We start from the raw sequence: 13,940 nt of genomic DNA, 5'->3' as shown, positions 1-13,940 counted from the left end.
GCAATCAAATCATACTAGGAAACAGTCAATATAAATCGTAAGGATACAAGCGACAAAGTTATAGTCATACAGTCACAAGTGGGAGGGGATGGGCGATAAGGAGTGATGAGAAGTTTAATAGTAATAGTAATACAGTCTCACTAGTTAATTTGACAGTGTTGAGGGAAATATTGGTTTAGCAGAGTGATGGCTTTCGGGGGGGAAACTTCCCTTGTGTCTAGTTGTTCTGGTGTGCAGGGCTCTATAGCGTCGTTTTGAGGGAAGGAGTTGAAACAGTTTATGTCCAGGAAGTGAGGGGTCTGTAAATACTTTCACAGCCCTCTTTTTGACTGTTCAAAGCAATACAACAGCATTGAAAAATGTGGCTGTTTTCCAGTTACGACCTTGGCAGCATCTCAACGGTCATGGGATCAAAATTCAGGTGCTTGGCAACTGGATCATATGGCTGTTGTCCCGGGATCCCCTTTTGCGACCTTTTGACAACAAAGCCAGATTCACTTAACAACTGGGTTACTAACTGAAGTGGCAAGGAAGGTTGTAACATGGGGCAAAATCAACTTAATAAATGTCTCGCTTAACAACATACATTTTGGGCTCTGTTGTGGTCGTAAGCTGAGGACTGCCTGTAATGAAAGAAGCTAGAGCTAGATTTCCCTAACTTCCTCTCTTTGTTTCCCCATCCGCAGCACATTCATAGTCGGAGCACCTTGGAGTGTGCTTACCGGACTCACCTGATTGCCGGCATCGGGTTTTACCAGCACCTGCTTCTCTACATTCAGTCTCACTACCAGCTGGAGTTGCAGTGCTGCATCGACTGGACCCACGTGACGGATCCTCTGATGGGTCAGTGCTTCTCAAGATTTGATCCTGTGCAAGAGCAGTGGCTTGGCCCACCTGGCCTGTTGGTGCTTTTGCGATCAAGAATAACACAGTAGGAAGGGACTTTGGAGGTCTTCTAGTCCAATCCCCTGCTCAAGCATTCCAATCTCTTTTAAAAAACCTCCAGTGATGGGGCAGCCACAACTCCTGAAGGCAAGCCGTTCCACTAGTTAATTGTTCTCACTGTCAGGAAATTTCTCCTTAGTTTCCACCCATTTTATTTATTTATTTGATTTGTCAGTCGCTTACAAGATAATAGGTATAAGAATAAACATGAGTAGGAATATAGGAAATAGGTACAAATAAATGGGGACAATAGGGCAGGGATAGTAGGCACGATTGTGTACTTGCGCACACCCCTTACAGACCTCTTAGGAATGGGGTGAGGTCAATGGTGGATAGTTTGAGGTTAAAGGAGTGAGGGTTAGAGGATGTGACAACAGTCAGGTAGTGCATTCCAGGCATTGACCACTCTGTTGCTGAAGTCGTACTTTCTGCAATCAAGTTTGGAGTGGTTTACATTGTGTGCTCTTGTATTGTTGTGGTTGAAGCTGAAGTAGCCATTGACTGATAGGACATTGTAGCAGATAATTTTGTGTACCACGCTTAAATCCAACCGTTGGCGGCGTAGTTCTAGGTTGTTCAAGCCCGAGGACTGCCTGTAATTCTTCCTTTCTTCAAAGAAAGAAGCAACCTGGAATTAAGGAGAAACTTCTAACAGGGAGGACAATTAACCAGTGGAACAGCTTGCCTTCAGAAGTTGTGGATGCTCCATTAGAGAAGGCTTTTAAGAAGAGACTAGACAGCCAATGTGACATTGTATAGGTTCTCCTGCTTGAGCAGGGAGCTGGACTAGAAGACCTCCAAGGTCCCTTCCAGCTTCTTTTCTTCCCCCTTCCCTTCTTTTTTCCAGCCGTCTGGTGCTTTGGAGAATAAGTTGTCCCTCATCTTTGGGGCAGCCCCTTAGATATTGGAACATGGCTATCATGTCCCCGCTAGAGTGACATGATAGCAGTGAGAAGCACACTTGAATTATTTTTTCCTGAAGAAACAATTATGTCAGCTCTGCTGTCTTCGCTGTGCCCTATTAAGCTTGCTGGCATCCTGCCATAAATGGGAGAAGGGAGGTCAAGAGTAGTAAAGAGGGGAGAGATGTACAGGAAGACAGGAGATGCATGCATGGTGGGGAGGATTGGCGCTTACAGGAATCAGACATATTAAACAAAACATCACACCAGCATCCTATTGGACAGTGATGATCCGGTCAAGCGGGGACGGCCACGAACAAGGGAGAAACTTCTTTACATCAGTTCTAGACTTGCTTTCTTTGCAATCACTAATTCTTAGTAAGAGAACCTGTCAATTCAATCATGTAACAACCGTGTTACTAAGTTAACAATTGCAGTGATTCGCCTCTAACAGCTGTGGAAAGAAAAGTCGTAAAATTAAGAGAGCCTCGCTAAGCAAACCAAAATTTTGGGCTCCGTTGTGGTCATAAGTCGCAGACTACCTGTACTTTGGAGAAACTTTTTTTTCTTTTATTCCCTTGAGTAAAAGAAATCATTTAAAAACATTTTTTTCAGCCTATGGAAGTTCTTGAATAGTGAATAGGCCGCAATAGTGAGCCCAGTTGGAATATTGCTTCCAGTTCTAGTTGCCATGATGCAAAAAAATAAGCTGAAACCCTAGAAAGAATGCAGAAAAGAGCAACAAAGATGGTAAAATGTCTGCAGGCTAAATCATACGATGAACACATGAGGGAGCTAGGTATAGCTAACTTATCGAAGAGAAGAAGAAGCAGTTTTCCAGTACAGTGCCACAGAGAAGAGGGGGGTCAATTTGTTCTCCAAAGCACCTGAGGACAGAACAAGAAGCAAGAGGTGGAAGCTAGTCAGAGAGAAAGATCTAACCTGGGACTAAGGAGCAATTTCCTGACAGTGAGAACAGTTAACCGGTGGAACAGCTTGCCACCAGGAGTTGTGGGTGCTTCATCATTGGAGGCTTTCAAGAAGACACTGGACATCCATTTCTCCGGGATCCTGTCTTGGGCAGGAGGTTGGAGTAGAAGCTCCACTTCAGCTCTATGGTTCTATGAAATCAATCGTATAATGTAACAGTTGAAATTTCAAGATGGACAGTTGATAATAGCAAAATGAATACATGTAAGTTGTAAAGTATACAGAAATTATTTTCAAGATGTGGTTTGTGGGGACACCACAGTAGGTTTTCTATGGTGTAGATATCCTTTTTTGGGCGATGGCTAGCATTTCAGATAATTTTGGTGTCAGTATGCAGAGCCTCCTAAAATTTGGTCTGTATATTTAATTTTTAAAAAACGTTATTGAAAATTAACCTTAACACGAGGGTTCTGCAGACATGGTCTTTCTTCTTGGGGTTTAATGCATATTATTTTGCTCTTGATTTAAAAAAAATGCAGTTTGGTATTGGATTATTGGGCCACACATAAAAAAATAAAATTGACAGCTTAGAAGTCCTCCTAAATCAAATAATTTGGGAACTGGTAACCTAAAGAATAATTTTGCATGACATTTGCATGCTTATTTAAGCTATCTCACACTAGCTTCTAATTTAATTGGACAGTGTTAAGTGTAGCTTTAAAAGGGGGGAGGGAATGGATTTTATTGTTATGTTTCTTAATCTCAACTTTATTGTAATCGCCTGACAGTCCTCAACAGTTTTAAGTGAGATAGACTTTTCCAGATTAAAAATTGCCTTGGGAAAGAGAATAACCACAGCTTGATTAGGTAACCGCTAATCACATTTGCGCATTTTCAGCCCATGGCTGGTGAGAATCTGTCAGGCTGTTGCCCATCGTAACTTGCTAGATGACAAGTGTCCTTGGCAACCGTTGCTGTGAGCATCTCCCTGGCATTACTGTAGAATTGATGGAGTGTGTGTGTGTGTGACAATTTTCAGGCCCACACTCGAATTCTTTGGCTTTTGGCATCCTGGTTATATCTTCAAACAGAGGTCTTCAAACTTGGCAACTTTAAGACTTGTGGACTTCAGCTCCCAGAATTCTGGGAGTTAAAGTCCACAAGTCTTAAAGTTGCCAAATTTGGGGATCCCTGCCTTAAAATCTCACCCAAATCTCTGTAAAAGCCCTTGACTGCACAGAGAGTGAGTTACAAACTCTCCCAAAATGTGACAGCGAAGCTCAAAAGGAGCCCATTTTAAGAAAACCTTTTGGCCAGCTTTTCCCAAACTCTTTTTTTTAAAAATAGAATGAGTTCCCCATCAAGTTACAATCTACCAAAATAAAAATGAGAACACATTCTACAATCAATGAGTGTTGCTGATTCTGTGCCATGTTCGCAGCCCTGGCAGTTAAATTTATGATACAGTTATCTTAGATCATAAATTGCACAAATAAACATCCCAACAATAGGATAATGAAATTTGCAGACGATACTACGCTTGTAGGACTTATTTCTGGGGATGATGAGTCTGCATATCGGGATGAGGTACTACAGCTATCCCGCTGGTGCAAGAATAATAATCTTCTATTTAATATTAAGAAGACCAAGGAGGTTATAGTGGACTATAGGAAAAAAAGAGCAGACATTCAGCCACTGTATATAGAGGGAGTTCGTGTGGAACAGGTGATTGAATGTAAGTTTCTCGGGACCATCATTACAAATGACCTGACTTGGAGCGCAAACACCACTGCTTTAATTAAGAAGGCACAACAACGGTTGTATTTACTAAGGATTCTTGGGAAACAACAACTGGCTGAGAGTCTACTGACTACCTTCTATCGGAGTTCAATTGAGAGTATATTATCCTACTGTCTCTGTGTATGGTTCTCGAGCTGCACATTGGCAGAGAAAAAGGCAATTCAGAGGGTGATCAAGACGGCCCAAAACATCATTGGCTGCTCACTCCCCTCTTTGGAAGAACTGTATAGGAATAGATGTAAGAGGAAGATACTTAATATATTGAATGACTCCTCTCATCCGGGACATCAGCTCTTTGAACTATTACCATCGAGAAGGAGATTTAGGGTATTAAGAACAAGGACGACCAGATTTAAGAACAGTTTTTATCCAAGTGCAGTTTTGAGTTTGAATGCAGGGTTATAAGATTTTTGTGGAATTTAAATGGCTGAGAGTAATGGGGTATTTACATTTTTAAATTGCATAGAGATTATTGTATGGTTGGTTGTGTTTAGTTCAATTTTTTTCTTTTAGTGGTGTTTGTCCAGTTTTACTTTGTGGAAGAGCACCTCATTTCGTTGCACCCGTTAGCGAGTGTAATGACAAATTCTTATGTCTTATGTCTTAAATGATGTCATGTAAAACTATGAAGTGTACATTTACACAACTGGCTAAACCAAAACCAAGCCACAGTTTTATAGTTGAGTCTTGTGGGTGAGCCAATCCTGTGTAAGTCCTGTTCTGTTCCCTTGTTTCCTTTGGTTTTGCCTTTTTGTTGATGTTGTTGTTGCTTTTTTGAGCTTAAGAAGCTCCCAGAATGTAAATTGTACATTCTGCAGGTGGGGAACACATATGGGTGGAGTGGCTTCGCTAACCTTGCTTTGCATCCTGCCGTAAACAGAGGGAGGGTGGTCAAAACAATTTTGGGAATATGTGCAGGAAGCTGTAAAGGGGAGGGGTGGAGGGAGGGAATGGCATTGGCAGGAACCAGAAGTGTTAAACCAGATTGATCCAGCCGCACAAGGATGCCTGGGCAAGGAAAGAATGTGAAGTTGTTTCAAGATGCAGCGGTTTCCAAAAAATCAAAACCTTCACCCCCAGTTGCTATTGGATACTGATAATCTGGTCAAAGCGGGGAGAACCATGGAAGGGGGAAAACATGTAACCTGTGCATGGGAATACTCAGTTCTAACCTTGCTTTTACTGCAACCACTAATCCTTAGTAAAAGATCCTATCATTCCAATCAAACGGAGTCGAGGGTCTTTCTTTCCTAGGGACCTAGCTAGGGCAGGTCTGACAATGAGCCAAAATAAGCTTTGTGATGGTAGATCGGTAATTGATTTTCCAGCATCTTGTTCTAACGCTATGCCACCCTGTTGATTATTTCTTCCACAGGTTGCAAGAAGCCAGTCTCTGCATCAGAGAAGGAGATGGACTGGGCTCAGATAGCCTGCCACCGATGTCTGGTTTACCTGGGGGATTTAGGTGAGAGAGAGCATTTTCCTGGGATAAAATCCTGAGACTTGGATTTATTTGAAATCAGATGGGGAAAAACGCCCTGTCTAAGGAGCAGGCCATATTGGTTGAGGTATCTAAAGTTTGTGATAAGCCCCTTGGGACTTTGATTTTATTTTTCCACTGCATTTTGTGGATTAGGAATCTCCTACTGTCTGAAGCATTTCCAGATACTTGGCTGCATAAAAAGGATTAGCATATTTTCCTTTCAGTTGGGCATCAGTTCTCTCGTGCTAGTTAATGACTGCAATAAAGTAATTTATCTACTTTCAGTCAGGTGGTATATATGGCTTCCCTATTTCATTCTTGCATATAAACCAAGTCAGGTATCTTCTGATGTGTATCCTCTGAATTGTGTTTCTTAAGGCTTCTGTATGTCTTTTGTGCCTTATCAGCTCGATATCAGAATGAATTGGCAGGCGTGGACACAGAATTGCTGGCTGAAAGATTTTACTATCAAGCTCTCTCTGTCGCCCCACAAATTGGTGAGTATTTAGTAGTCCAACACACACACGTAAAGGTATGCACCAATCAAACATGCACGCATGTATTTTGTAACTGAGCACAAATAGAATATGAGTCAGCAACTTATCTAGCATCAAAAAAAAAAAATCCTGACCAGTACGTTAGACAAACTACCTCTCCAAAATTTGGCTCTGCAGGTAGTCCTCATGTCAGCGTTCCAGAAAACTTCCACTCCAACAAATAAAACTCAGACATCTTCTCAAAAGTTCTGTTTCATTTGGATAGTAAACTGGCACATCTGGGAAATCCCAAATCTGAAAGTTCCAGGTTTCCTTGCAATAAGTAAAAATGTACAAATCCATCCCCTGTACCCATCATCGCATCACATGCCCCAATCACCATCCGTCCCAGCTTGAGACATCCTCTCACCCAGGTGCAGAAAGAACATGACCTTGACTTAGAAGAAAAATGCTATTATGTCTAACCACATACACTCCAAGAAACTCCCCCCTCCCATTTTTCCAGGCTCAAGAAAGTGTCTGGTGCTAATATGGCTTCCAAAGCTGACACCTCGACTTAACAACAGTTCGTATAGTGACCGTTCGAAGTTACGACAGCATTGGGAAAAAGTGACTTATGACCATTTTTCACACTGACAACCATTACAGCATCCCCACAGTCACCTGATTTACATTCAGACGCTTGGCAACTGACACATATTTACGACAGTTGGAGTGTCCCAAGGTCATGTGATCCCCTTTTGCGAACTTCTGATAAACCAAGTCAGTGGGGAAGCCAGATTCGCTTAACAACCGGGTTACTAACTTATAAATGACAGTGATTCACTTAACAACAGTGGCAAGAAAAGTCATAAAATAGGGCAAAGCTCATTTTTAACAAATGTTTCGGTTAACAAATGTTGGGCTCAATGGTGGTCATATGTCGAGGACTACCTGTATTTATGGCGCTTGCAGCATTGTGGGGTCACATCATCGCCATTTCCAACCTTCTGAACAAGCAAAGCCAATGGGGGAAGCTGGACTTGATTAACGACCACATGATTCACTTAACAACTGCAGTGATTTGCTTAACAACCATGCGCAGTCAATGGGGGAAGCTGGGTTTGCTTAACAACTGTGTAACTCACTTAAGAACTGCAATAATTTGCTTCTCAACCAGGGCAAAAAAAAAAAGCTCATAAAATCAGATGTGATTCACGTAACAACCGCCTGGCTTAGCAGTGAAAATCTGGGCCCAATTTTGGTTGTAAGTCGAGGACTATCTGTCCTGGCTCTGGTGCCACAGTAGGACATTAACATAACATTAGGCATCAGGTCCCATGCACACACCCTGGCCCAGGAAGCCCTGCTTTAAATGCAGACCGAAGAATCTGTTGTGATTGTGAAGAATAAGTTTGGAAGCACACTAGATGTTTGTGTCTTTAGATTGTGTCATAATGGAATGTGTTTGCTATGTTTTCTGTCTTTGGGGGACAGGGATGCCTTTTAACCAACTTGGGACGCTGGCTGGGAGTAAATACTACAATGTGGAAGCTACCTATTGCTACCTGCGCTGGTAAGTGTGTCTCCCACGGAAAAGAAACAGTTTATAAAAGGCAGCTTCCCTTATTTTACTGGTCTAAAGAAAATAAGAATTAGGGGTGACATGATAGCAGTATTCCAGGATTTGAAGGGATGCCCCAGAGAAGAGGGGGTCAAATTATGCTCCAAAACACCAGAGGGGCAGAACAGAAACAGTGGTTGGAAACTCACCAAAGAGAGAAGCAACTTGGAATTAAGGAGAAACTTCCTAACGGTGGGGACAATTAACCAGTGGAACAGCTTGCCACCAGAAATCGTGGACGCTCCATCACGAGGCTTTTAAGAAAAGTCTAGAGATAGTCACTTATCTGTAACAGTATAGGTTCTCCTACTTGAGCAGGGGGCTGGATTAGAAGACCTCCAAGGTCCCTTGCAGCTCTATTCCATTCATACTTAGGGCATGAAAACCTCTCTGTCCAGTAGACTATGCTGGCTGGACATGAACTGTGCTGTTTTTTTGTTTTTTTTCCTATCTCCCCAATAAGGCAACTCTGGCTTAGAGCTATTCAGCGGGAGAAATGTCCACTTTCTTCCCCTCTCTATATTGGGCAAGACAAACAGGATCATTCTTCCTTTTCTGCTTAGGCAGAGGGCTGGATTAGAAGACCTCCATTCTCTGTTGTTCTGCTATTTTGTTATTCCTTTTTAGGGAATTGAGAACTTTATGAAGGAGGATGTCTGAGGCCAGAGTGGATGGAACTGATGCAATGGCTGGGGCAAAGGATATCCCTCCAAATCTGAGCTTATTCCTTATTTATCTGTGTTTCTCAAACCTTAGCAAATTTAAGACATCTGAACTTTACTTCCCAGAATTTGCTAGCCAGCAATTCAAGGAATTCTGGGAGTTGAAATCCAGACGCCTTAAAGTGGCCAAGATTGACAAAGATGAAAAGCAAATCAGGGAGAAATGGAGCTTGACTCATAGAAACTCTTGCAAAGTAGCCATTGTGTTTTTGGGAGGAATTGTTTTATTCCCAGCTCATGTTTCCTAAACAGAAAGGTGGCAGGTAGAGTTAGATTTGCATAACACCTGGCAAAGGTTAGCAATATGGCGTTAATAGCCTCCAAAGTACATGGATCATTTTCTGGTGGCCCCCTTAACTAAATGAACAAGAGTTTGGGTGAAATTTCAGCTACCTTTAAAAAATAATAATCTTTACACCTGGCATTTTTGCAGTGGCTTCCATTGCCTGGAACCTGGTTTCTCTGCAGAATGTAGGTTTGGTTGATCTCAGATTCCCCTTAAGGGGCACACTCTGATCATGAACTAGCTTAGATGTTTCATGAGCAGACAGGCAATATTCGTGGAAGGGAGAGAAACTAAAGTCACCAGAGTAAAACTTCTGAAAGGGGAAAGAAGGGAGGGAGGGAGGGAAGGAAGGAAAGAAAGTAAGAGGAAGGAAGGAAAGGCAGGGAGAGAGGAAAGGGGTGAAAGAAGGAAGAGATAGGTTTAAGGAAGGAAGAAGAGAGGAAGGGAGAAAAGAGGGAGGGATGAAGGAAGAAGGAAAGAAGAGGACAGGATGGAAGGAAGGAAAGAAGGAGGGAGAAAGAGAATTAAGGCTGTTTCTTGGAGAGCCTGATTGAGAAAATTAATTTTTCTGCTCCCCTGTTTAGCATCCAGTCGGAAGTGTCCTTTGAAGGCGCTTACGGGAATCTGAAGCGCCTCTATGACAAGGCAGCCAAAATGTATCACCAGCTGAAGAAATGCGAGACCCGGAAGCTGTCCTCAAGCAAAAAAAGGTGAGAAGGCAGCTTCCCCCACTCCCCGGGGCCCCCCCTCAAGGATGACTTGGCCTCCCGTTGCCATTCAAAGTCAGACACAAAGTGGAATGGCCGGTCAGTAATCAGATGGACAGCTCTTGCTGTATTTGGGCACTGAAACTGGACTGCCATCTGTCAGAAATGGTGTAGGATCTCCTGCTTGGGCGGGGCGGTTTGGACTAGATGACCCACAAGGTCCCTTCCAACTCTGTTAATCCAGCCCCATACCTATTTAAATCTGCCATTTTCTGACTCTTTTTCATGGCGGAAGACATCGCTGGAGGATGCTGTCCTGAGTATTCTTTTTTTTTTGGGGGGCAGTGTTTTCAAGCTTGACAACTTTTAAGGTGGATGGACTTCCAATTCCCAGAATTCCTTAGCCAGCTGGGAACTTGTTTTAGAGCTTTTTTTAAAAAAATAATTTTTATGTTTATAACAAAAACAAAAAATAAAACCATCTTTCAGTTATGTAGTGTGCTGACTGGGTACATATATCTTGTGCACATATCAATATTTGTATACATTTCTTATTAAGTTTACACTTGCGTTATAGTCTGTTCAATATTATACAGTATATCATAATATATCATCATTACAATGTCATTTAATTTCTTTATTTTCCAACCATCCATAAAATAAATCCCAAATCTTATAATACTCCATTTCTTCTTGTTCTCTAATTGCCAATGTTAATCTACTCATTTCTGCACATTCCAGTATTTTCTTAATCTCCTCCTCCATCGGTTAATCTCCTCCTTCTCCTCCTCCTTCATTTTTCCAATTTTGAGCAAATACAATTCTAGTTGCTCTTAGTATCCAGCTTACCCAATCAGCTTCAGCTGACAATTTGCAGAAAAAATCACCTGTCCCAATGATATTGGGAAATGATGCGAAGGGCTCCTTTTAGCCAATTTAAATCGTTTCTGTTTTATACCTTTGGTCCTGCTAGCGCTAGGTCATAATTTATAACAGGGAAGCCCTGGGGCAGTAATCTTAGGTTAGACCTGCCCTGGGCAGCCAAAGCTTCACTCTGAGAAAACCAGTTTGTTTGGCATAAAACAGTCCTTGTATGTGCAAAGGTATACACTTAGTTCTGACAGTTCATTTAGTGACCGTTTACAACAGTGACTTAGGACCATTTTTCAACACTTTAACGACCATTGCAGCATTCCCATGGTCACTTGCTAATAATTCAGACACTTGGAAACTGGTTCATATTTATGACGAACTTCTGACAAGCAAAATCAATGGGGAAGCCAGATTAACAACCCTGCTACTAATTTAACAACTGCAGGGATCCGCTTAACCACTGTGGCAAGAAAGGTTGTTAAAACAGGACAAAACTCGCCAAGGTTTCCCTCCAGTCATTTTTTTTTCCCTTGCCAAAAGTAAACGAATGAAAAATTCATGAACTATGTCTGACTTGTATCAAAACCTACTAAATGCTCTCTTTCCCCACCCCTCCCCATTCTCTCCAATTTGGCAGGTGCAAAGACATTAAAAGGTTACTGGTGAGCTTCATGTATCTACAGAGCCTCTTTCAGCCAAAGAGTAGGTAAGTCTCCTCTGTGAAACCTTCTGATGCTGTAAATGCACCTATTGAAGAAAAATTTCACCGTGGCCTTTCCTTGGTGGGAGCAATAGGGCTGGTCTACTCCACAGGAGACTTCTGTGCCCCTGCATGGCGTAACAGCTGCCACCCTAATAGCACAAGCCCTTAGACTTATATCCCACTTCTCAGTGCTTTACAGCCCTCTCTAAGCGGTTTACAGAGTCAGCCTTTTGCCCCCAACAATCTGGGTCCTCATTTTACCGACCTGGAAAGAACGGAGGCTGAATCAATCTTGAGCCTGGTGAGATTTGAACTGCCAAATTGCACTCAGCTGGCAGTCAGCAGAAGTAGCCTACAGTACTGCACTCTTAACCACCGCACCACCATGGTTCAATGAATTAGTTACTATGCTATTAATGATACCCTGTGTCAGACTTGCCCCAGTCTGATCCCTTTGGGGAAGAAAAACTATCGACTCCCATTTGGCTGAAGCAAGAAATACTTTTACTAACCAATCCGACATCGCCCAGGTGTTTTGGGAAACACTGGAGTGTTTAGCCTGGTGATCTTGCAGTTGTAGGGGGTTGTGTGTGTGCTGTGGGCTCTTTGTTCAGATGCTGTGGGCCCTGTTTCAAGATTGTCTCCCCTGACAGATTCTGGAAATTGGCTTATTGTGACGTTGCCGTGAGGACCCTGTTTCAGGTTCTCACACCTTCCCCCATCTCTGTTAGGAATATAAGTCACCTAACAGCTATTTGGGTTGGACAATATATAAACCAGGATAGACATTTTAAAACTGTATCTTTAAAAAATGTAATTGGGTGTGGTTTCTCAAACGGCCATAAGATGGAGCCAGAAACCTGGGTTGTCTTAGTCTTAGTCTCAGAAGAGAATGTGAGTGAGTCTCTGTTTCCTTCTGTTGGAGATAATTGCCATTTTTCCTAATTGACTGCTGTTCCTGGATTTGATGTAAGTCTGATACTGAACTGTTTTTGGCACTGGACTTTGTTATTGGATTATCCCTGGACTGAAAACTGACTGATCTTACCTGTGAATGACTTTGGACTGCTTATTTTGAACTTTGCTTAAAAGTTTCTGGAAGTAAAAACCTACACTTACTGTACAGTGTAACTGTGTGCTGTGTGTGTATTATTCAACACTTCTCTCACTATGTCTCCCTGTATGCACTCATTCTTCTAAAGGGGAATTACCTCAACAGTCTCTCCCGAGCTGAGTTTCCTCCACAATTGTGGCTGCCTCTTGGTTGTGATAAAAGCTTGGAGTTCCGCTCTTTCATCCTCTGCCTTTTTTCTCCCCTCAAGTTCTGCTGACTCGGAGCTGACCTCCCTCTGCCAGTCAGTCCTGGAGGAATTGAACCTCTGCCTTTTCTACTTGCCCTCTTCACCCCACCCGACCTCCACTGTGGAGGAGGAGGAGGAGTGGGAGAACGGCTGCTCCTTCCTGCCGGACCTGCTCATCTTCCGCATGATCGTCATTTGCCTGATGAGCGTCCACAGCCTCAAGAGGGCAGGTAAGTGACACACCTGGGCAGGTTCAGAGCTAGGAGGCTCCGGGTTCCATATTCCTATTTTCTGGGTTATACCATACAGACATTTTTCCTTCCACCCCCTCGGGTGTGGCTGTGACTTTCCCTGGAGGCCTGCTTGTAGTGGGGTCTCTATGACTCCTCCATATTACAGGTAGTCCTTGACTTACAACAGTTCAGTTAGTGACCACTGGCAATTTTTAGCACAAAGGCAACGTTTGACCTTTGAGTTCTTTCAAAAACCAAATTGAGTGCTTTGTTCCTTCCCCCTTTATTTCATCCTACCGAGCAAGCGAAAGAGGCTGTGATGACCTGGGGCATGGCACAAAGGCAACCCGGCCAGATAATAAGAAAGAGTTCCTTTATTAGCTCCAACTTTGCCCCCAATGTCCTGGTTACCTTCCGGTCTGGAGAAGAACTCTCCCAGGAACCTGCAACTGCCTTTGGCTGCAGATATTCCGATCCAAAACAATGTAAACAGAAAACTTTAAACTACAAACCCAACAAAGCAAGATAAGGTAATAAATCCAGCAGGGCAAGCTAAGGAGTTCCAGAAGTGAAGTAACATGGCAGTAAATCCAACCAGTTGGGAGTCAACAGCAGCCAACATTAGATAAACTCAATGTTTGTTCCTGACAAACACCCCACCCAACTGCTTTTCCTTTAAACTCCCTCCTCAGGCATACCTTGTGAAGGGAATCAGGGCCCTGCATGCCGTAGGATGAGGAGGGGTTGGGCCTTGGCCTGCCTCTGAATCCCCTCTACCTTGTTCTACCTCTCACCTGCTCTGCCCAGCATGACTTTGCCCTTCCCCAGTTTCCTCCGCAGCCAACAGAGCTTCTCTCCTCGGACTCCAATGGGTGTATGACAGAGTCTCCCTCTTTCTCTCCTCCCTCTCTCTCTCTCTTGTCCCCCACTCTCTCTTTTCTATCTTCTCCTTGTC

The 13,940-nt window shown here is 43.0% G+C and overlaps 1 protein-coding gene across 1 annotated transcript in view; it reads left to right on the top strand.

Moving 5' to 3' along the window:
• SMG5 (SMG5 nonsense mediated mRNA decay factor) overlaps positions 1–13,940 on the top strand; it is a 41,833-nt gene that overhangs the window by 6,353 nt on the left and 21,540 nt on the right. The window contains exons 4-10 of the mRNA XM_087943492.1: positions 687–843; positions 5,953–6,042; positions 6,468–6,557; positions 8,034–8,112; positions 9,753–9,878; positions 11,386–11,454; positions 12,774–12,982. Coding sequence (XP_087799618.1) covers positions 687–843; positions 5,953–6,042; positions 6,468–6,557; positions 8,034–8,112; positions 9,753–9,878; positions 11,386–11,454; positions 12,774–12,982 — 820 coding nt within the window. The remainder of the gene's footprint in view (positions 1–686; positions 844–5,952; positions 6,043–6,467; positions 6,558–8,033; positions 8,113–9,752; positions 9,879–11,385; positions 11,455–12,773; positions 12,983–13,940) is intronic.

The sequence above is a fragment of the Notechis scutatus genome, chromosome 14 (genome assembly GCF_049901735.1).
Source record: "Notechis scutatus isolate UNSWTSFEM ecotype Mainland chromosome 14, rNotScu1.2, whole genome shotgun sequence".
In the NCBI taxonomy this organism is placed as follows: Eukaryota; Metazoa; Chordata; class Lepidosauria; order Squamata; family Elapidae; genus Notechis; species Notechis scutatus.
The sequence above is the reverse complement of the archived record's forward strand: the minus strand, read 5'-3'. Positions and strand labels throughout refer to the sequence as shown.